The sequence below is a fragment of the Dama dama genome, chromosome 25, assembly GCF_033118175.1.
Source record: "Dama dama isolate Ldn47 chromosome 25, ASM3311817v1, whole genome shotgun sequence".
Taxonomy (NCBI): Eukaryota; Metazoa; Chordata; class Mammalia; order Artiodactyla; family Cervidae; genus Dama; species Dama dama.
Genome location: NC_083705.1, coordinates 76,729,821 through 76,753,033, shown reverse-complemented (window position 1 = coordinate 76,753,033; position 23,213 = coordinate 76,729,821). Strand labels below are relative to the sequence as shown.

General features: G+C 60.2%; 2 protein-coding genes across 3 annotated transcripts in view; one reads left to right on the top strand and one right to left on the bottom strand.

Annotated features, from left to right (window-relative positions):
* Positions 1 to 21,924, bottom strand: part of SLC9A3 (solute carrier family 9 member A3) — a 35,895-nt gene extending 13,971 nt beyond the window's left edge. For both annotated transcript variants that reach the window (XM_061129733.1, XM_061129734.1), the window contains exon 1: positions 21,599 to 21,924. In XM_061129733.1, the coding sequence (XP_060985716.1) occupies positions 21,599 to 21,815 (217 nt within the window). In that variant the 5' untranslated portion in view covers positions 21,816 to 21,924. The remainder of the gene's footprint in view (positions 1 to 21,598) is intronic.
* LOC133046460 (nascent polypeptide-associated complex subunit alpha, muscle-specific form-like) lies at positions 16,568 to 21,216 on the top strand. The gene is made up of 5 exons (XM_061129297.1): positions 16,568 to 16,585; positions 17,188 to 17,381; positions 18,032 to 18,234; positions 19,248 to 19,539; positions 19,912 to 21,216. Exons 1-5 carry the CDS (start codon positions 16,568 to 16,570, stop codon positions 20,090 to 20,092), a joined length of 888 nt encoding a protein of 295 aa, XP_060985280.1. The 3' UTR covers positions 20,093 to 21,216.
* Positions 21,925 to 23,213: the final 1,289 nt, after the last annotated feature.

Below are 23,213 nucleotides of genomic sequence, written 5' to 3'. Positions count from 1 at the left end.
GTGCAAACAAATAGAGGAAAACAATAGAATGCGAAAGACTAGAGATCCCTTCAAGAAAATTAGAGATACCATGGGAACATTTCATGCAAAGATGGGCACAATAAAGGACAGAAATGGTATGGACCTAACAGAAGCAGAAGATATTGAGAAGAGGTGGCAAGAATACACAGAAGAACTGTACAAAAAATATCTTAATGACCTAGATAACCACAATGGTGTGAGCACTCACCTAGAGCCAGATATCCTGGAATGTGAAGTCAAGTGGCCATCACTATAAACAAAGCTAGTGAAGGTGATGGAATTCCAGTTGAGCTATTTCAAATCCTAAAAGATGATGCTATGAAAGTGCTGTACTCAATATGCCAGCAAATTTGGAAAACTCAGCAGTGGCCACAGCACTGGAAAAGTTCAGTTTTCATTCCAGTCCCAAAGAAAGACAATGCCAAAGACTGTTCCAACTACCACACAATTGCACTCATTTCACATGCTAGCAAAGTAATGCTCAAAATTCTCCAAGCTAGGCTTCAACAATATATGAACAGAAAACTTCCAGATGTACCAGCTGAATTTAGAAAAGGCAGAGGAACCAGAGATCAAATTGTCAACATCTATCATAGAAAAAGCAAGAGAATTCCAGAAAACTGTCTACTTCAGCTTCATTGATTACACCAGAGCCTTTGATTGTGTGGATCACAACAAACTAGTGTGGATCACAGCAAACAAAAATTCTTAAAGAGATGGGAATACCAGACCACCTTACCTACCTCTTGCAGAACCTATATACACATCAAGAAGCAACAGTTAGAAGCAGCCACATGGAACAACAGACTGGTTCAAAATTGGGAAAGGAGTACATGGAGGCTGTATATTGTCACCCTGCTTATTTAAAGTATATGCAGAGTACATCATTCAAAATGCTAGGCTGGATGAATCACAAGCTGGAATCAAGATTGCTGGGAGGAATATCAATCACCTCAGATATGCAGATAACACCACCCTCATGGAAGAAAGCGAAGAAGAACTAAAGAGCCACTTGCTGAGGGTGAATGAAATGAGGTGAATGAGGAAAGTGAAAAAGCTGGCTTAAAACCCAACATTTGAAAAACTAAATCATAGCATCTGGTCCCATCACTTCATGGCAAATAGATGGGGAAACAATGGAAACAAGGACAAACTTTATTTTCTTGGGCTCCAAAATTACTGAAGTCGGTGATTGCAGCCATGAAATTAAAGGATGCTTGCTTCTTGGAAGGAAAGCTATGACAAACCTAGGCAGTGTATGAAATAGCAAAGAGATTACTTTGCCTACAATGGTCCATATAGTCAAAGCTATGGTTTTTCCAGTAGTCATGTATGGATGTGAGAGTTAGACTATAAAGAAAGCGGAGCACCAAAGAATTGATGCCTTTGAACTTTCGTGTTGGAGAAGACTCTTGAGAGTCCCTTGGACAGAACGGAGATTAAACCAGTCAACCCTAAAGGAAATCAAGCCTAAATATTCATTGGAAGGACTGATGCTGAAGCTAAAACTCCAATACTTTGGCCAGCTTATGAGAAGAGCTGACTCATTGGAAAAGACTCTGATGCTGGGAAAGATTGAAGGCAGGAGGAGAAGGGGACAACAGAGGATGAGATGGTTGTTTGGCATCACTGATTCAATGGACATGAGTTTGAGTAAACTCCAGGAGGTGGTGATGGACAGGGAGGCCTGGTGTGCTAAGTCCACGGGGTGGTAAAGAGTCGGACACGACTGTGTGACTGAAAAACTAAGTTCTGTTTATTAAGAAGTCTTCTTTTGTATTCTGAGGATTGTCTCTTGAGATGCGAGGACCCAAGGGCAGCGGGGTCGGGGGAGACAGAGCACAGGGTGTGACCCACGAGGGTACGGCCAGCAAACTGAGCCTGGCTTATGCGCCCCAGCCACCTAGGACCTGGGTTCTGGTCCAGGAGCCCCACACCCTGTCCTCAGCCTGTCTCCTCACTGGTGACCTGAGAACATTTAGGGGCTAGACACTGGCTCTCGGAAAGTCTGCCTGTCTTCCCCAGGACAGTCCTCCCCAGGTCGGGCTGAGGTGCAGTGGGGCAGGCGTGGGCCCCGCTCTGTGGCCCAGGGAGCCTCAAGTCTCAGCCAGTGGAGCAGAATGGGCCCTGAGGCCCTAAGAACCCACTGGGGGCCCCTTAGGAGCCCGCAGGCCTCCTGGGATCTGGCACCACGGCAGCAGCAGGTCATCTGGATGTCAGGACAAGGTCCCGCTTCTTCCTCTGATGGTTTTCACAGGGGTCCAGTGAGGGCAGCCACCCAGGAAGCCAGTGGTGGGGTCCCACCTTCACGGATGATCTCAGAGGCCAGGAGGCTGGTGCCTCATCGTTTCCACAGGAAACGGTTCCCAACCCACAGGGGGGCGCCGGCTGCATGGCCCGAGGTGCCCACACAGGAGGCTGCCTGTGAGCTCAGGGTGGGGGGCCGGAGTGGGGGCCGCGCTTCCTGGAAACCCTCTGGCCCCGCCCTGCTCGTCAGCGGGAGGCCTGAGCTTGTCCTCCCTGAGGCCTGCAGGCTCTCGACCCCCCGAGGGCCCTCCAAGCCCAGCATGGGAGGGTCCCCGATGGGGAGACAGGCAGGAGCCCAAGAGCCTGGGCCTGGCCGCACCTGCTCCCTGCACACACGTGCCCAGCCGGCCACCCACCGGGGACGGAGGGACGCGTCTCTTCCTTCACAGCCTGCTCCTACCCCTCAGCCTGGCCCAGAACCCTCCCTGCGGGCCCCAGGCCCCACCCAGATGCCCGGCTCAGCAGGCCTGGACCCAGGAATCTGTGCTGGTCCCTCGGAGTGATGCTGTCATAGAAAGGCCTGGGCTCTCGCCTCTCCTCCCAGGGCCTCACGGAGTCCACAGATGGCGGCATGTCCTCTCCTCTCCCTCCTGCTGCTTGGCATCTGGGAGCTGAGTTAGAAAGTCCGCCGAGAGCCAGAACCACGGTACAGCCTGAGTCCCCTGCTTGCTGGGCTGCTATGAGGCTGTGCTTCTCCCAGGCTGCACGTGGCTTCCGCTACTGCACCTCAAAAGCCCCAATGAACCCCGCATAAGCTGTGTGGAGGGCGGCCCTGCCAGCCCCAGCAGCTGTTCCCCAGAAACCTATGCCTCCTGCCCCGGCCAGGCTCCAGGGGCCCACGTCTGGTGACCACTGGTCGGGGGCCCCTCTGAAGAGGCCAGCACTGCAGAGTCATCAGGTCCAGGGCCGGCTGTGGCCAGTGCCAGCCGACCCCAGCACACCCCCTGCCGTGACAGCAGGCCGGTTTCAGCTCAGGCTGAGTTTGCTCTTCAGCCAAACGTCTCCCCAAAGTAGATGTTCATGGTGGGTCTCAGATCACAGTTGTCTCTGGCAGCTGTGGGACCAGCGGGGCAGGAAGATGCCAAGGAGCCAGGTGACCCTTAACGACGACAACAACAAAACTCTGCCCTTTGGGACTCGGAGTCCTAATCCTCTGCCACACTCCTGTATGGTTACTAGAAAACCGTAATAATTTGGGCAAAGGGTGGATAAGACACAGGCTGACCTCTGACCAGATGCTCCTGCTTGGAAGGAAGCCCTGAAAACCCACAGAAAAAGTGATCTGAACTTTTTACCCATTGAGAGAAAATACACACGCATACACATACACAAACCCACACACATACACACATATACACAGACATGCACACACTACACACATATACATGCACACACACACACACACACAATGTGGACAGACCGGCATGCTATTCCAACCTCTGTGTCCGTCGGCATTGGACACGCACCTCTGAGCAGGGCAGGGCCTGATAAGCACTCATCCGTGTCCTGCCCAGACACCCGCCTCACCTGCCCATGGCGGGGGGCACACTTGCCCCTCATCCCAGGCAGCTGGGAAAGGGCGTCTCCTGGAGATTTAATCTGTCTCATTGTGAGTGAGGCTGAGTGTCTAATATCATTTGGGAGACATTTCTTCCTGTTCTGTGACCCGTGTATCGTGGCCTTTGCTACTGTGTTACCGGGTTATAAGCCTTTTCTTATCAACAGGCGGTTCTTCACGCACGTGCACGGGTGCATTTTCAATTTCAAAGGTCAGTTCAGTTCCGTTACTCAGTCGTGTCCGACTCTTTGTGACCCCATGGACTGCAGCACGCCAGGTCTCCCTGTCCACAGCCAACTCCCGGAGCTTGCTCAGACTCATGTCCGTTGAGTCAGTGATGCCATCCAACCATCTCATCCTCTGTTGTCCCCTTCTCCTCCTGCCTTCAATCTTTCCCAGCATCAGGGTCTTTTCTAATGTTTACGGTTTATTTCTAAGATCTCACTGTGTTCGTTCTTTTCCAGTTTTTAGTTTCACCACTATTTTATTGTCTCACTGTGAGCGCCTGTCCTACTGCGTCTGTGTTCTGCTCCTTGTCTGTGATGTCAGAACGCACAGGAACTTTCCCGTTTCTCGCTAACATTTTTCTCCCGGGGAGCCCTCTATCCCCTGCTCCCTCCCCCACCCCCCATCACATGGCTTTGTCCACCCCCACCACCCCCAGGAGCGTGAGGACACCCTGAGGCAGGCTTGCTGCCATGTGGTCCACATGCCGTCACTTGAGCTAGCGATCGGGGCAGGCAGGGCCATCCCTCCCTGTGGTCTGAGGGCTCTGACATCTGGTTGGCCCCTGGTTCCCAGTTGTTCTGGTCTCAGGGGAGGGGGAAGCAGCAATCCATGGGGTGGGCGTGGGGCTCCTCTTCTCTGTCTCTGCCCGTAGCGCCAGGTCTCTGCGTGATGGGAATTCCTTGCGAGCAATCCTCCAACCCGGCGGTTAGGCTGCATGGCTCTCCCCTTCTCTCGTGACCACGAGACGGCAGTCTGCATGGTAATCAGCTAATTAAGCTGAAGACTTGATTGATTTTAAATGGCAATTTGTGAGTGGCTCAGCCATTAAGCCCATAATGGGCATTTTAGGAGCTAGTGGGCCAAGTGCCAAGCGCCCTGGGCAGGCACACCTGCTGTGGCTAGCCCAGAGATGCTGTCCACCCGCCAGGAGGGCGGCCGCTCCCTGTGGGGTCGTGTCCCTGCGGGCTAGACCCTCCCTTCAGCCTCAGCCTGAGTGTGGTTAGGACAGATGCTCCTGTCACAGCTTCCATGAGATAACCGGGATGACCGGCAGCCAGAGCACCCGCTGGGTGCTCTCCTTCCCACCTCTGAGGCCCCAGGTGGCTGGGTCTCCTGGGGAAGCTGGGAGGATGATGGGGGAGTCGTGGGACTGCCACCTGCTCCTCCCCGCCACCTCCCAGCACCCCGGTTTACACTGGGGGAACCTGGGGGGGCCTGGTGGCCAAGGGCCCAATCACCCTCCTAACCTTCATCTCCTGTATTCTGAAGACAGAAGGGCCCACAAAGCAAGTCAGAGCAGTGACCTCGGCACCTCAGGCCGCACTGCTACACAGTCTCCATGTGCGGCCCCCCAGAGCCTGTGCCGTGGACACGGAGCCCGGGCCGCAGACACAGACCCTGGCCATGGACACAGAGGGCCCTTGTCCTGGGGGAGTGCCCTGGGAAGCGAGTGTAGGGGGCAGCCTTCCCCATCAGAGCCGAGTTTGCCAGGACAGAGCCAACCCGAGGTTTCCAGGACTCAAGCACCTCATGTGTCAAGGGCCAACACGGGGCCCAAGTGTGCGTCCACTGTGGGGCCAGAGCCAGGTCGAGACCCACAGGGCCACTTCATGGGCAGGAGCCACGAGGGTGGCCAGGACCCAACAGAATCACAGGTTTGGATGCCGGGCAAGCGCATGACACGTGTCCAGGACCACACAGAACGCTAGTGCCTGAGGGAGACAGGACAGCTCTCTGTGCAGGACAGACCGGGGGCCCCATGGAGGCCGGTCCCCAGGAACCACGTGAGGCTGTCCTGGGGCGGCCCAGCCTTCCACAGGGACCTCCGAGCCCACAGGTCACTGACGGCAGAGGCCTGGCGAGTTACAGCTAATTGAGCTCAGCCACGCGATGGTCACAGCACGGGACACATGCCTCGACCTGTAATTACAACCCTCGGACTGATGTTAAAGGTCAGAGGCGCCCGTGCCAGCCAGCCATTCTGGAGGGGCCCCGAGCAGGGCGGGCACTGGGAAGTTACTGCCAACCATCTTCACGCCCCCTTGGAACATGGCCTGGGACCTCGGGCCTGGGGTCAGGCTGTCCGAGGCCACCGCCCCTGGGATCTCTCAGCAGATTCAGCTGAGTCCACGCAATGCAGAGGCATGGTAAATCCCTTGGTTTTACTTTAACGTGTACATTCAGACCTGCTTCAGAGCAGCCAAACAGTGCAATGCTTCCAGAGAGAAGGGTGGGAGGCCTGGGGCTCTGCCTGCTCCAGGGGACAAGTGGGTCCACGTGTGACCTGGGATGTCACACACTCAGGCAAAAACACACAGACACACACACAGGACACAGAGACACACAGGGACACACAGTCATGGGACACACACCGACACGCTCAGGGACACCCAGACATAGGGACACCCAGACACTCAGGGACACACAGACACACTCAGGGACAGACAGACAAACACTTGGGGACACACAGACACACACACAGGGACATACAGACACAGGGACACCCAGACACTCAGGGACACCCAGACATGCACACAGGGACATCCCACACACACATCTGTGACACAAACCCACACAGGTCCCAGTTCTGACTCTCCAGTACTCTCTACAGCCATGTTGTGGTCTCCCTGAGGCCCCTTCCTGGACAGACACTGGCCCAAGGACCCTTATCCTGTCTTCAGAGGCATCCACCCAGATGCCATCCCCTACAGGGCAGGCAGCAACCACACGGCAGTGTGACTGATGATGTCACATGTAATTATACACTCTCAGAATCAGTTCAGTCACTCAGTCGTGTCCGACTCTTTGTGACCCCATGGACTGCAGCATGCCAGGCCTCCCTGTCCATCACCAACTCCCGGAGTTTGCTCAAACTCATGTCCATTGAGTCAGTGATGCCATCCAACCATCTCATCCTCTGTCATCCCCTTCTCCTGCCTTCAATCTTTCCCAGCTTCAGGGTCTTTTTCAATGAGTCAGTTCTTCACATCAGGTGGCCAAAGTATTGGAGTTTTGGCTTCAACACCAGTCCTTTCAATGAATATTCAGGACTGATTTCCTTTAGGATGGACTGGTTTGATCTCCTTGCAGTGCAAGGGACTCTCAGGAGTCTTCTTCAGCGCCATATCAAAAGCAATAAACAAAAGTGTTGTCAAGTGAAGTCACACATGAGCGGCCCTGTCCCTGCCCACAGGTGGGTCTGCAGCCACCAGCCCCTCTCCACAAGCTGCACCTTCTCCCCAAGAGCCTTCTCACCCCTCCTCCGTGTCAGTCTGCTCTGCGTGCTCCACATACAGAGGCGCACATTTAAGCTCTGCTTTCATATGATTTCATGACTGGCTCTAAGAGTTTGTGACAATTACACCTCACAGCACCAGTGGAGTCGCTCCCGTTGTCACACAAAGGAACCACTGTCAAGAGTTGTCCAGCCATCTGTCCCCTGTTAATGACCATGAGGTCTGGAAAAAACACCCACAACACTGAAGAGAGCCCAAAGACAGAAACCAGAGGGACCTACACTTTGAGGAAGAGACCAGCACGAATCAATTTCTGTGTTTCCTTATGACTGTTTTCCAGAGGGCAGGTCTTACCTGGGGTCATGCAGAGTAGCCAACACTCAGACAGAAGCCTATAGCCTGACTGGATTGAAAAATCAGAGCTCAGGGTGATCACAGTAACTGAAAAGGGAGGAGGCAGATCCCAGAAAGGAAAGAGCTTGACAGGCCAAACCCCAAGTTCTGTATGAACTCTTGAAATATCTGGCTGACACAAGAGGCAGGTCCTGAGATGCCAGCAGAAGCTAAGAATCCAGAGGTTTCAGCTTTTGTCACCATAGGGAGACACACTTGGAGTTTCAGCCCAGCTCTAGCAAAACAACAGTGACCAGCAGCAACCACAAAAGGCAATGCCATCCAGAAGAACATAACAGAATAGAGTCTCTACAATGCATCAGTCACAGTGTCCTGGAAACAATGCAAAATCACTAGACATGTGAATAAACAGGAAAACAAGATCCACAAATCAGTGGAGACCTCAAGGTGACCCAGATGTTGCTAAATCCTTGTAGCAGACAATGGTTTAAAAATAGCTATTGCAACCATGCTCAAGGATGTAAAGGAAAATATGTTTGTAATGAATTAACAAAGAGTAAATCTCAGCAGTGGAATAGAATAGGATTTGGCTTTTTTCTCTTTTTTCCCCTAAAAGAGCCAGATAGTAAATTGTTTAGGTTTGTGGGCTATACATTCTGATTTTCAATTACTCAATTTGCCCCTGTAGTGCAAAAACAGCCATGACATACATGAACAGACGGACATCATTGTGCTCCAATAAGACTTTATTTACAAAAACAGTCAGCCAGCCCATGGGCGTAACCTGCTCGCCCTTGAAATAGAAGATATCTAAAAGAACCAAATTGGAACTCTAGAACTGAAGAATTCAATATCTGATACAAAAAAAGTCAACGGATAAGCTTAACAGCAGATAGAGACAACAATAGAAATTATCCAAAGTACAAAAAGATAAAGATAAAAAGTGGACAGAGCCTCAGTAGTGTGTGTGATGATAACAGAAGACACAGCGTAAGTAAAGCTGGAGCCCTAGAAAGAGGAGAGGGAAAACAAGGTAGAAAAATCTGAAGAAATGACGACCAAAAGTGTCCCTGATTTGATGAAAAATATAAACCTAGAGACTTGAGAAACACTTCACATTAGATGATTTCTACTGATCTGTGTCCCAGTGAAGCTGAAGCAGGTGTGAGAAAAGCTAGGGTGCAGGGCAGGAAAGCTTGAGGGGGCTGGGGCCTCAGAAGAGGGGGGCCACTCTGGCTGGGCCCCAAGCAGGGAACCATGGAGGAGGCCCAGGTGCAGACGGCTCATGCGGACAGTCACAGGGCGTGCTTGCTGGAGTAGCTGGTGACCAGGTCACTGAGACCTTACTCCACGAAAGGATTCACTGAACACGAGCTATGACAGGCAGACACCAGCAAAAACAGCCAAGGCAGGAAGAAGTAAGGTTTCCATCAGGGTCACACAGACCCCAGCACCACACAAACCCTCTCTCTGCACGAGACGTAAAAAGGGCCCAGAAGGGCATGTACTCAGCGACTCTGTTATTATAGAATGAGGAAGCTGGAGGCTGGTGGCCCTGGAGGCCAAACAAACCAGAAAAGGCATTCTTCAAAGTTCTAAGATTCAAGAACAGAAAGTTAATTACATCACAGGGAGCCATCGTGAGAGGAGACAAGCCAGCCTCAGTGGGGCTTGGTGGCTGGCTGGGAGACTGAGGGTAACAATCAGACTTGCCTTGAAGTCCACCAGAGCCAGGACACAGGACACTTCACTTTGCTGGGGGCAGGGGGGGGCGGTGCTGGGCTTGGAGAATCTGCAAACAGATTTCCTGTCGGGGAGCAGGATTACATCTCATTGCCCTTTACCATCTGAGCCACCAGGGAAGCCCTCCATCGACCTTTACACTTTCATGTGAAAAATTTCAGCAAGGTGTTTTCTCCAAGGACATGTTTTCTGCAGATAAAGTGTATGGTCAATGTTCCAAGGTGTCATAAACCATGTCTGCCGTTCACGTGGCGGCTCAGCCGCTGCAGCCACCACTATCAGGGTGCTTCCAGCATGGCCCCCAAAGCCAGGACTTTGTCATGGGCCACTGCCCGGAGCCAGAGCAGCAGGAAGCCGTGGGACTATCGATTTCTGATATGGATACCGCGCTGCAGAGGGCAAAGGGTTCCCGAGGCAGGGAGGCCATCAGAGGACCCCACATGGGCACCAGGTCGCGAGAGAAGCTGGAATGAGAAGCTGCTTCTCATCCCTGGAGAACAGTACTGCCAACGCCCTCACTGGGACCACTCTGCTCCCCCAGCACACAAGAGGCTCAGGACCAAGTGCAGCAGCTGCCCCAGGACCCTTCCCTGGATGCTGCCCCTCCCCCAATGCTGCCCCGTGTTGGTCCCCAGGACCCCCTATGGCCCCCCACCCACCACTGCTGGCCCCCCCTGCTGGCCTCCAGGGGCCCCCATGAGCCCCCCTGTTGGGGCTGCTCGATGGAGCCCCACCTGTCTGAGGGATCAAGAGTCAGGGTTTCTGCACATTCGAGTGCTTTCTGTTCTGAGGTCACTAGCACGTTACTGTTTTATCCCTTGTAGACTAGGCTTCCTCATCATATGAGGATAAGGCTAGACCTTTCTGGGAGACCATAAAGATGAAAGTCAGATTCCTGCAAGGAAGGTGGATTACATGCTTCTTTCCCAAGCCCGGAAAAAGCAGAAGGGCTATGGTGTCATTTATTTTTGGGCCAGCAGGAAGAAGGGACCTGAAAATGCTGGCATCCTGGCCCTTGACCCTCACAGCCCACAAACTCCTGCTGGGCCCCGTGAGATCTGGCCGCCCGCAGGCAGGGACAGCCCACTGGCCACCGCCGGGGGGCTGGGGATGGGAGGTCTGGGGCCACATGATGCAAGGAAACCCTCAGGAAAAGGAGCCGCAACCTCGACAAAAAAGTACGTTCAGTGATTACAAACCTTTTGTTATACTGGAGCAGAAACCAAAGACTCACTGGAGGAGCTGGAAGATGAAGTTAGAGGCCTCTCAAAAGACAGAGGATGAAGACAGAGGCATTAGTGCAGGGGAGGAAATTCAAGAGAAGGCGCACACGTTCTCTCAGGGGAGCTGGCGGGGAGGCTGCCACGGGCTCTGGGTGACCTGCCCACAGGGGTCCCACACTGCGTCCCCCTGAAGCGCATCATCGCTGGGGAGTGGGGGTCCCCAGCATGAACCCCGTGGGTCACAGGTCGCTGGGGGCAGTCAGTGTCACCTCCACTGCACAGCCAGGCCCTGAGCAATAGGAGAGTCTGTCTGGTGGAAAATGAGTCCACACAAAGGGGGCTTCCCAAGGCCGAAGGCATGGAGTGCCCGGCGAGGTGCCCTTGGAGGGCAGAGGCTGAGGGCAGGTGCCGGCCCTGCAGAAGGGGCGAAGCAGCCAGCAGGGGGGTGGAGGCCAGCAGCCTGAGCGGGGGGCGGGCATAAATAGGACATTCAGTGTCTGTTCCGAGGAAACTGCAGCGCCGACCCCGGACGGCATCGGCTTCAGGAAAACGGACGGTCCTGCAGGGGCCAGAACAGCGCGCGTGCCGCCCCGCGGCCACCTTCTGTGTCCCCAAGTGTGCAGGCCTGCTCGGAACAGGGGGGCTCTGCTCGGCAGGACCGGGAGCAAGAGGCTTTCCAAGGGAGACGGTCCCCTGAAGCCCAGACCAGCGTCCACGCCTGCCACCCGACCCAGGACTTCCCTGCATGGATACGAGGCTGTGGCCCCCGCCCCACACACACCTCAGGGGCCGCGACGGGAGGGGGGCCAGAGCGCAGACCAGGGCGTGGCTGTGGGCCTAGGACCTTGCTCCCCGACGGTGTGTCTCGTTTAACTTTTAACTGCCCGCGGTAAGGCCGGGGCCGTGCGGATGTGGCTGAAAACAGCCAACCTTGGTCCCGCGGCTCCTGGAGGCGGGCGCGGGCGGTGATGCGGAGGTCCCACGCGCCCGGGCAGCCCGCTCTCGGACGCGGCTACCGCGGCGGTGGGCGCAGGGCCAGGCCCCTGCAAGGACAGAGCGCGCGGCCCACCCTGCCACGGGCCGCGGGCCCGCCTCCCTCCGTGCGGGGAGATGCGCGCTGGGCTTCAAGGCGTCACATCCGCCTCCCAAGAGGTTCCGCGCGTCAGCACCGAAAGGGACCCCGGGGAAAACGGGGTCCAGATGGAAAGCCTCGGGATGCCTCTCACAGCCAGTCCCCTGGGTGCCCTCTGGGGGCGCTGCAGAGACCCTTGCAAGGGTCTCCACCCCCCACACAGGCTGGACGCAGAGGTGGGGGGGGGGGGGGGGGGTGGAGCGGGGGAGATGTTGGGAAGAGGGTCCCAGAGCTCCGGGGAGAAAGACCAGGACTTGAACCCGCTCCCCTGGTTTGCTGAGAGAGCTGGGCCTTGTCCCTGGGCGGCCGCCATGCGCGACCACCCTGCCCCTCCCGGTGCGCCCTGTGGGCGCGCCCCAGGGAAGGCAGAGGGGGTGCTGGGCCAGGAAGGCCTCTGGCCCCCAAGTGCAGGCCGGACTCGGAGCTGAGAGCGCCCGACCTGCAGAGCGTTCTTGGTTCTGTCGAGTTAATGAGTAAGAGATTTCCACAAGGGGTGCCACATTCTCCATCCCAGGGCCTGCCCGGAAAAACTGCCCTCCTTTTCCAGCTTATCCTCCGGAAGGTAGGGTGTTGGGGGGTGGGGCTGGGGGACTGCTGGACATGGGGGTGTGTCCACAGGCCCCACCTCACATGCTCACCCCTGAGGCCTGCTCACTAACTGTATTTTTTAATGGCAGTCAGCTGACCCCTCCCCTAAAATCCCAGCAGCACGGTACCGGAGACCCCAGCACCGAGAGGGTCACTAGTGGTTGGGGCTTGAGGTGCCCCTGTGTGGAGCTGACACGGCTCACACAGAGGTCACTCCTCACCCAACTGGCTCCATGTAACACCCTCTCCAGCTGCAGACTCAGTGGGTGAAAGCCAGCGCCCTGATGGGGCCGCTAAGTCATCCCTACCCCCAGCAGGGGGGCTGGAGCTGCAGGGACAGGTGTGGGGGCAGGAGTGCCCAGCCCCCCTTACCCGCACCCGAGGGCACTGGCCCTGTCCTGGCCGCCACCGTGAGGTCCTGCCTCCCACTACTGACCTCAGACTTAGTGTCCGGAGTCATTGTGTCTGTTTTGGCATTTTCATTTTCATTCAACCATTATTTGTTGAACTCTTATTAAGCTGGGCACTGTGCAGGGTGACTATGAGTTCACAGAATGTCCACCAGGCACCTTCTAAGCGCCTGTTAAGATGCTGGACCTGGTGGTGTCCCCACCGAGGAGGCTGAAGTTGACAGTTGACAGTGCAGATGGGACCGGCTGGCCTGTAGCCTGGGGCAGGTGCATCACGGCCTCAGACTGACTTCAGCTTATAGGAAGCCGGTGAGACTCCTGGTTCTCAGGCCAGTCCCAACACCCCACATCAGAGCTTCCAGGGTGAAGAGGGGTTAGCAGCTTGCCCACAGCGAGGCCTCTTGCCCATCACAAGGCCTCTTACGTGCTGTGATATCCCAGGCAGGAGCCAGGCGTGGGGGGCTCTGGGGAGCCTCGAGTCCTGTGAGGCTGAAGGCAGCCTCCAGGAGCCCAGCCCAGCTGTGCCTGCTCTAGGTAGTGCCCGCTGCCCACCCTGAAGCCCCGCCTGGGCCTGGTCCCCGAAGATCCATGAGCCTGAAGCCCCTCGAGCCTGGGCCTGGCCCCAGCCTCACCCCGGAAGCTCTGATGTGAGCTGTTGGAACAGGCCTGAGAACCAGGGGTCTCACCAGCTTCCCAGAAGCTGAAAACGGTCTGAGGCCGTGACACACCCGCCCTGGGCTACAGGGCAGCCGGTCCCGTCTGAACTGTCAATGAAGGAGCAGGAGGACGGCTTTGCCGCCTCGGGGTTTGAAAGGGGCGGCAGGCACACTTGACGTTCCCAGGCTCACCCCGCTTGGCTCCCGAGTCCCTGCAGGTGCGGCCGGGGTAGGACACAGCCTCCTGGGAGCCTCCATCTGAACTGGCCTCTGCAAAGCAGCTGGAGGCAGATGGACCCCCCACCCCTCCTACAGGCAGAGCCACAGCAGGCCTGCTTCCAGCCCTGACTCCGTGCAGGGCCCTGTAGGGCCCCCAGGCACAAGGCCTTGTGTCCCCCACTCTCTGACTCGAGGAAGCAGCCTTCATTCCGCCTCCATGACCTTCCCTGAGTTCCAAGGGGCAGATTCAAGCAGTTGTTCATTAGGGAAGGGAGGGGATAGAGACCAGGGAGGAACAATCAAGAGCAGTCTTGGGGCAAGGTCCTGTTTTCCGATCAAGGGAAACACACCGTGTCTCTGAGCCATTCTGCAGATACGGAAACCCCTCCAGGTGGGAGCATTAATGATTAACGATATGCTGCCTGCAAGCATGCAGACCCCAGACCAGTCAGACCTGAAGGCTGACAATGTGGACTCCTACTTAGCTCACCACCCTCCCATCAGAAGAATGTTCATGAGCTGATCACGCCCTCTGAACAATTACTGTGAAACTTGTCACTGTCCTCCCCAGTAGGGACACAAGGCTTCGGGGGCAGGAGCCCATGGTAGACCCCTTTGCCTGGCAAAGCCATAAAGCTCTCCTTTTCTACTTCACCCCAGACTCTGTCTCTGAGATTCGATTGGCCTCGGGTGCCAGAAAAAGCTAAGTCTCCGACGTCAGCCCTGTAGTCCTGCCCTTGGAGGGGCTGTCTGGGGACTACTCTAGCTGGAAAGGCCTCTGTGAGCCCAGGACACAACTCTCGAGGGCCAAGCCTCCTTCCCCCGCCTCCGACCCCCAACAGGCTCTTCGCAGTGGCCCTTCCTGGGGCCAGGAGAAGCAGCAGCTTCTCCTGCTGGGGGGAGGTGCTTCGTGTCTAGGCCATCGCTGCTGACTGTGTCGGGGTATGTGCGTGCGTGCTAAGTCGCTTCAGTCGTGTCCGACTCTTTGCAGTCCCATGGACTATAGCCCTCCAGGCTCCTCTGTCCATGGGATTCTCCAGGCAAGAATACTGGAGTGGGTAGCTATTCTCTCCTCCAGGGGATCTTCCCCACCCAGGGATCGAACTGGTGTCTCCTGTGACTCCTGCACAGCAGGTGGATTCTTTTCCGCTGAGCCACCGGGGCCTGGGGGTGAAAGCAATGCACACACCAGACCACGAGCCTGTCGCACGCCCCTCGCGGACACTGGCAGGGAGAGCTGGGACCCAAAGTCACATGAGGGGACCTCAGGTCCCCAGGTCCACGGCCACACGGAAGCTAGATCTGAGTTGGTGCCATGGGTGAAACCCTCAACCCACAGGCACGAGCGCACAGCACAGAGCGCATGGCCCCAGGGTGGCCCTGTCTAGCCGGCTCCACGTCGAGCGGGGGCAGGGGCTGAGCGGCACCAGGACCCCTCATGCAGAGGGTCACGTTCTAGGAGAGCAGGCTGTGGAGGCTGTGGGCCCGTGTCTGCTCTGCCCCAACGTCCAGGCCCGCTAAATCTGAGAAGGAGCAGAGCCCTGTGAGCTGGTGGCCCCTCACCCTTTGCCTTGTCCCAAAAGCTGCTGGAGACAGACGTTTCCAGCTTCCTGCCTCTCTTTCCTGGCAGAGAGCTCACAACTGACTGGACTTCGGCATGGTATCTCTGCAGGTGGCGAGCTCCCTGGAGCTTCCCGACTTACCCAGGAGGAAAGGGAGCCTGCCCCGCCCTTCTCCATGAGCCCACACCTGGCCACCCGTGCCTGGGCCACGTCTGCGCCTGAAGCGCAGAGTCTGACTGGGGCCTGGACCACCGGGCTCAAGGCTGCCCGAGTCCACGCCCCTAGCCTGTCCCCTTCCCCACTGTCCGGCCCTGACCCCCCACGGGCTCCCCAGGCCCTGACGGCCTCCCCTCCCAGCAGCACCAGGCTCCCTGGTCGGTCTTCGCCCGAACCGCCTTCCCCAGCCCCTCTGGCTTTGCCAGCCCCACCTTTTGTGGCCCGTCTCGACTGTCCCCCAGACGGGAAGCCTGCACCGCAACCACCACCTGGCCTCAGCCTGGACTCTGACCCCCATGTCCAGCGAGCCCCGGGGCCTCTCCATTCTTTCTAGAACGGGTGCATAAACACTTGGCCTGCAGGTGTGGACTTGAGACACAGTGGCTCCAAGGACAACCCCACGACCTTGAGGCACTGCCCGGGGCCTCAGTGCTGGCCCCACAGGCCGGTCAGGCTTGCAGAGACGAGCGGGCACCTCACCCCCTGCCCCAGGACGCAAGGGGCCTGGAGGCCAGGACGTGCCCCACATAGCCACCCCAGGGCCTTTGCAAGACCCTGGGGCCCCCTGAGGGCCCTCTGGACCCAGGCCACCTGAGGGCCACCTGAGGGCCCCCTGAGGGCCACCTGAGGGCCACCTGAGGGCCCCCTGAGGGCCCTCTGGACCCAGGCCACCTGAGGGCCCCCTGAGGGCCACCTGGACCCCGGCCACCTGAGGGCCCCCTGAGGGCCCTCTGGACCCAGGCCACCTGAGGGCCACCTGAGGGCCCCCTGAGGGCCACCTGGACCCCGGCGATGCCCGCCAGCTGCAGGCTCTGTCCCGCCCAGGCCCCGCCCCTCACCCGCACGCAGCGCCTTATGTCCCGTGGTGGACCTCGCCTGCCCCTGGGACTGACACACTCTGAGGGACGTCTGGTCTGTTTTATCGGAAGCCGTGGCACTACCAGGCATGTGGCAGCATTAATGTTGGCAAAGTGAATGTTAAACAAGTGCTAGGAGCTGTGGCTACTAAGAATCCAGCATGTCAGCCGCAGTAATAAACAAATGTTTAGGCCTGGAGGTGGTCACTGCGTGCGGACCCTGGGCCAGGCTTCTCACGGGGGCATGTGAGCCGGCCATGCAGACGCTGTGGCCCGTGAGTCTGAACCCGTGGGTCTACTCCATCCAGTCTTGTGCCAGAGGCAGGGCAGGGTGTGAATGCACAGAATTTCAGCTCGTGGGGGAGTTGCTGTGGGCTAGGCCTCAGGGGCAAGCTGCCCCCGCCGCAGAACCCCAGACCCCTGCCACGCTCATGGGGCTCTGAGCAGGTCCGGCCTTGCAAGCACACGGCGGGGTCACCGGGCGCACCCCTCACGGGAGGCTGTGTGATAATTCAGATAAGAATTTGAGGAGCTTCGGGAGCCTCTTGCTGGGCTGGCACCTAGGGGGTTTGCAGTGTCCGTCCCTTCACTGTCCGGCGCTGTCCGGCCAAGCATGTGTGTCCGCGCGCAAACCTGCAGGAGCCGGGCCGGGGCGGGCCAGCCTCCAGGCCTGGGGCTCTGTGCCGCCTCTGCGGGGCTGCCCTGCCTCAGACAGAAGGCCTGGGTGCTGAGGGGGGACCTGTGGGCCCGTCTCATGGGTTCTGCAGGCAGGGCTTGGTGGGAGAGCAGCCTTCGCAGGTTTCCCCAGCGCCCCTCTGACCCCCGCCCTGGACAGATGGAGGAGACAGACTTCACAGCATGAGAAGGGGTGGGGCAGGGACAGGAGATACGGGCAGGGCCAGTGGGGGACGGACGGAGCAGATGCAGGTGTGCGGCCGCCCTGGTGAAGCGGGTCTCTCGCAGGAGCGCCCCCCGGCCGCCCCCAAGGCTTCCTGGTGCGGGGACGGGGCGCCCAGCTGAGCCCCCCTCAGCCCGGGGAGGACCACACAGCCTGAGCCCCAGTGTGGCGAGGTCAGTCCCCGGGCCCGGCAGGGGCAGAGACGGAGGAGCCCTGTCCCTGAGGGATGGCGGGGTGGGTGGAGGAGGGCCCGAGAGAGCCGGCCCTGGCCTGCGGGGACCCCACCCGCTCCACGCTCCCGCTGAAGGGCGCTGGGACCCTGGGCAGACAACGCAGGGGGCCAGTTGGGCAAGGGGGCCGGGAGGGCCCAGCGGAGGGGTCAGAGAGCTTGGGCCCCTGTCTTAGAGCCCCCTGTGGTTCTCTCGGATGCCCTGGTGGGAAGTTGCCAGACGGACGGCTCCCTGGGGCGTCCCATCTGCCGAGCAGGCAGGACCGGGGTGTCAGCGCCTCCCAACCTTTGCTCCTCGTCCCCGGGACATTCCAGAGAGACACCTTAGCTCCAAATGCCAATTGTTTTACAGCCACAGTAATTCTCTCCCAGGCGGTTCCTGAGAAGGGAGACTTTACACCTTCAGCACAGGAACGCCGCTCCTTTGGAGACTCCAGGGAGCGGCCCTGGTCCCAGGCCTTGGCCGACGGGCCTTGATCCATCTGTGCTGCCAGGCTGGGGTCCACTAGGGCCAATGGGCTCGTCTACGCTGGGGAGCACCCACCATGCCATCCTGCGGCTCACCCAGCCTTTCCCGGTCACCCCCTCCTCCAGACCCTCTTACAGATCCCCTCAGGGATGCGAGGGAAATTCAGTGGGAGCCACAGGAAGAGGGTGCTCCCACAGGGAAGAGGGACACGGGCCTCGACCCAGCAGTGAGGGAGCTGACAGGACCGGGGCCCTCAGCTGTGAGAGCAGAGTCCTAACTACCGGGCCACCACGGAATTCCCACGGTTGCCTGCTGTCGACTCCAGGAGGTCAGTGCTGGCCACAGCTCCCCACAGCCTAGGAGCACCCCTCGGGGCCTGCACTGGTGCCCGGGGCCCACACCAGCACCCAGGGGCCCACACCGGCACCCAGGGGCTGCACTTGAGAGAAACCACTGACGCAGCAGCTGGTCAGGACAGAGGCCCTGGATGTCCCAGCACCCAGGGTCTATGCCCCTTCCCCCGGCGAGGGCTGGGGCTGGATCGCATCCTGCTGACCCGATGAGAAGCTGTGTGACAGTGCCTTACAAGTGACAGGGCCCGGGCCCACGGAGCAGAGCCTGAGCGGATGAGGACCCCGAGGCTGGGCTCCAGCAGGCACATGGACAGGAGAGGGACTCGCGTCTCCAGGGGCCAGGCTGCTGCGGCCTCTGAAGCCCAGGTCTGGGCAGGGCGGGTGTGTGTGTGAAAAGGGTCCCACCTGAGGCCCGAGACCCCCAACTACTCCTCAGGGTGCCCGGGGGACCCTTCTGATTAGGAAAGACGCCCCCTACGACCCCTGCAGAGTCCCTTCCTCCCAGGCTGGGTGAAGACAGAGGAGGCAACTGATGCTGGGGCCGCACTGGGTGGGGGTCCGCCCAGGCTGGGCCCCTTGCAAACCCAGGGGCCACGTGGGCAGGGCAAAGGTCTCTGAGGACCACCACGGCTGGGGTTTCCACCCCCGCCAGCCCCCCCACCCAAGCTGCCTCCTCTGAAGCCAGGAGGGCCAACAGGCACCCATCTTCCCTGGAGTGTTTCTGCTGGGGTCGGGGCGGGGGGTGGCTTGGGGGCCACCCTGAGAGAGGCGGGGGAGAAGGAGGTGGTGAATCCCCGCCTGGCCCTGTGGCTCCTGGCCCAGGAAGAGAATCACGCCTCCCCGCAGCTCTGGCCAAAAGTCAGTGCTGCCTTCACCCCCCACCCCCCACCCTGGGAACGCCGCGTCCAGGGGGGAGGGCAGGACGCCCCTCCCCTCTGCCCCACTGTGGCCCTGAGGAACACCTACTGCTCGGCCTGCCCCCCTCTAGGCCCCAGTTCTGGAAGCTGCCCGGATACCCCAGCCTGGGCAGACCCCCACCCAGTGCGGCCCCAGCATCAGGATCCAGCTTGGCCGATGTGGGCCCATGGAGTGTTGGACCCAGGGGAGGCAGAGGAGACAGAACAGGAAGAGGAAGAAGGAATCCAGCCTGCTCTGAGGCCCCAGTGGGTCCTGGCCGGTGGCTGCAGACTCAAGACCCCCGGGGAGCACGTCACCCACCCAGGGCCCCAGGCTGGTGGAGAAGGAGGACTTGCCTCCCAGTGGGGGCGCCGGGCACACAGGTACTTGGAGATGGCTGGGTGCGGGTGGGGAGGCCTAGGGGGCGGCGAGGGGAGGGGGCTCTCTAGAGGCGGGGATCACAGGAAGCCCAAGCTGAGCCACCGGAGGGCCCTGGGGACCTGTGGGGGTCAGTGCAGCAGGTCCCGGAGGACGGGGCGAGGCTGGGAGGGGCCTGGGCACAGAGGGGCCCGGCTTGCGTGCTGTGGTGAGAAAGCGGGGTGGGGGCCCAGCACCTCCACGGAGGAGCCGCCAAACGCAGGGCAGCGCGGGGGCCCAGGGCGGAGGGCAGCCCCTCAGGTCTCTCTGGGGCCCCCTCAGTTTCCTTGGCATGGCCCCCCAAGCCTCCCCCAACGTCTGCCTTTCTCCGCCTCAAGTGGAAGCAGCAGTCCCCCTCAGGTGGAGTTGTTGAAAGGGCGAGGGGTGGGACAGGAAGACCCCCCTCAAGACTCAAGATGGAGCAGGCTGGAGCAGGCTACACCCCACTCCCCACCACCAGAGAAGGTCCCCTCGGGAGGAGTGCCCGGGAGGTGGGGGGAGGCTCTTCCTGGAGAGTAACACCCGCCCCCCATGTGCACGCCACGCATCCCAGCCTGGGCTGGACTTGCACAGAAAGTTCACGCTTGCTCTACACCACAGGGGTGCTCCAGTTCCTAGGCGCGGACCCAGGCAGTCGTGGGTCCGCCCTGCAAGCATCATTACGTGGTTTTGTGGAAGACAGAAGACCCCCCAGTTTGCTCCCAGGGGAGCCTCAGGTCAGGGTGCTCCTAGAGCCCCAGGGAGGCTGGACCTGCCCAGCAAGTGACCAGTGTTGGCAGGCCCCCCGAGGCGGAGACATCCAGGGCAGACGTGGCATGTGAGACCATATCCCCCTGCTCACATTTCACTTCTGACATCAGGAACTCCCACAAAAAGCCAGCGAGTGGGGGGCACTTGGGGCCGGGCAGGCACAGCCAGGGAACTGAACAGACAGAGTGGTAAGGAAGAGGCCAGAGAGCCTGAAGAAATAGAAAGACGTGACGGACTTAAAAGGGAGCTGGTTGGCAGAGCGGACACATGCAGGCGGGGCCGAAGCAGAAACAATCTGTAACCAGCTGCCACCAGGACCCCCCCAAGCCAGGTCCAGAGTCCTCGGACAGACTCTCCCCAGAGCGGCCCCTCCCACACTACTGAGGAGGCCAGGGCCCCCCAAGCCCCCCATTCCGAAACCACTGCTGACCCGTCCCAGTCTCGGCTGTTCTGTGAGTGTGTGGGGGTGGCCTCAGACCCCCTGCCGACAGAGTTTCTCCCTGCTCCACTTGCTAAGACACAAATGCCATCACATGTCCACCACCCCGGAAGACCCTCCCTGGTGTGGAAACTTTGGTCCTCAGCTGCTCCTGAGAAGGCCGACCTTCCTGTCACCTTGCCTGGAGTTTCCTGCAATTCCCACTTTGCCAGCTCAGCGGAGCAAGTCGAGAGAAAAGTGATCTTTCAGACCAGGGTTTTTAACAGAGAAACACTGTCAATGGAAAACTCACTCCTATAAATAGGATTTCACTGCGCTTCATGTTGAGTGGCACCGTTTTTCTTTCTACACTGGGGACGGAGTTCTCCAGTGCTGGAAGGCAAGGACATTCCCTCTGTCCTGCACTAAGGACCCGGACAAGCCCAACACACGGGAAAGCTGGCCCGCCGGAGCCCCGCGGAGAGCAGCCCTGGGCGTCTGCGGGCAGAAAGAGCCGGGACTGCGGACACCGGGGAGCCAGGGACTGGAGGAGGCTGCTTCCCCCGGGCCAGGACCAGGTTACCGTGGCCACGCGCACCGCGCTCCGGGTCCGGCCAGGCTCGCCGGTCTCTGAGCCTCTCCCTGAGCGACCTCAGTTCCGGTACTGGCCCCTGCGGTCCCCGACCTGACCTCTGGGAAGCCGGCTGAGACGCCGCCGCTTCCACAGGGAAGACCGCGGAGCCGGAGGAGCCCAGGAAGAAGGCGGAGCCGGCGGCCAGCTGTTCCCTGGGGGAGCAGGAGGGGGCCTGCAGACCCCGCGGCTGGCCGGCGCGCCCGCGGAGCCCCAGGCAGCTTACCGATCTTGGCCAGGCTGGCCACGAGGATCCACAGCGCGATGATGTACGGGTCCTGGACGTGGTGCCATTTGAAGGTGACCACCTGGAAGCCCTGGGTCTCCCCGTGCGCGCCGCCAGGTTCCTCTTCGACGCCCCGCGCTCGCGGCAGCTCGCCCAGAGCCAGCAGCAGCGCCAGCAGGAGCCCCCACCTGGGGCCTGGAGCCCAGCGCCCCGACATCGCTGCGGTCGTTCAGTGCCTTGTCCGGATGCTCATGACGCGGGAGCCCTGGTGCGCTCGGCTCGCGGGACTCGAGTTGGGCTGCGCGAAGCCGAGCGCGCTCTGGGCGCAGGCTGCTGTCCGGATCCCCGCCCGCCGGGGTGGCCTTTAATCCGGCGGCCCCCTCCCGCCCCGGGGCGGAGCCTTCCCGCCCGCCCCGCGAGCACGCGAGCGCAGACCCAGCCGCCGGCTCCCCGCCAGCCCGCCGGCCGCCGGCGCACACCCACCCGGCCCGGCCGGCTCCCGGTCCCGGCTTCCCACCCGCGCGCCCCTGGCCCCTCATCCGCTGCCCCGTCCTCGCCCCGCGCGCTCTTCCTCTCGCCCTCCGGGGACCCGGGCGGAGGGCTCAGCCTCGCCTGCCGCCTCGCCTGGGGGCGGAGGGCAGCGTGGGAGGGGCTGGGGGCGGGGGGCCCGGGATCCCCGCGGCGGGGTCGGGGCGCGGCGCCTTGGGCGCCCCGCGGCGGCCCTTCACCGGCCTCCAGAGGAGCCCCGGCTGCTGTGAGCACCACTGCGGGCGCTCCTTAGCCCTCCAGGCTGGGCGAGGAGCGCTCCGGAGCCCCCTGGCAGCCTGCTGGTCGGCACCTGCCATGTATCCACCTGGAACCTGTGTTTCCTGACGGGAGCCGCTGGGCAACAAACCAGGGCCTCCCCCCAGAACCTCTGGTGGGCGGAACCAAGCCCCTCTGCCCTCCCCACCCGGGGCTCCCTCCTCCTTTCTTGAGGGCTCCCCTCTCTGACCTGGGAGCTCTGTGCTGTTCCCCCACCCCTGGACCTCCAGTGGAGGGACTCAGGGGCCCTTTCTCCCCCAGGGCTTGGCCTCGCTCCACCACCAGGCCTCAGCCCCAGCTGGCCTCTGCTGCCAGCTGGACGGCCCATCTGGCCCAGGGAGAGGCACACACCACCCCCCTGTCCCCCAGAGCCCACCGCGGCTCCTCTGCCAGCGGTTCCCCTGGGACTCAGAGGCAGGCGCCCACCTCCAGGCCCCCAGCCTCCAGCCCCCCGGCCTCCAGGCCTCCGGGCCCCTGGTCTCTGGTCCTTCGGCCCCCAGCCCCCTTGGCTTCAGCCCCCTAGCCTCCAGGCCCCCCTGGCCTCCAGTCCCCCTGGCCTCCAGCCCCCTGGCCTCCAGGTCTCCGGGCCCCTGGTCTCTGGTCCTTTGGCCCCCGGCCCCCCTGGCCTCCGGGCCCCCAGCCTCCGAGCCCCCAGCGTACTGTCCACAGCACCTTCAGAACTCCCCCAAGCCTGCCCGCTGCTCAGTGCCTATGGCCAGCCCACAGTGGCTCAGAGCCCTGCCCTACCTTCACCGGCCTGCCTGCTCCTGTTGGCCCCCCTCTGAGAGGATGGGCCCCGGCCCCTCCCTGA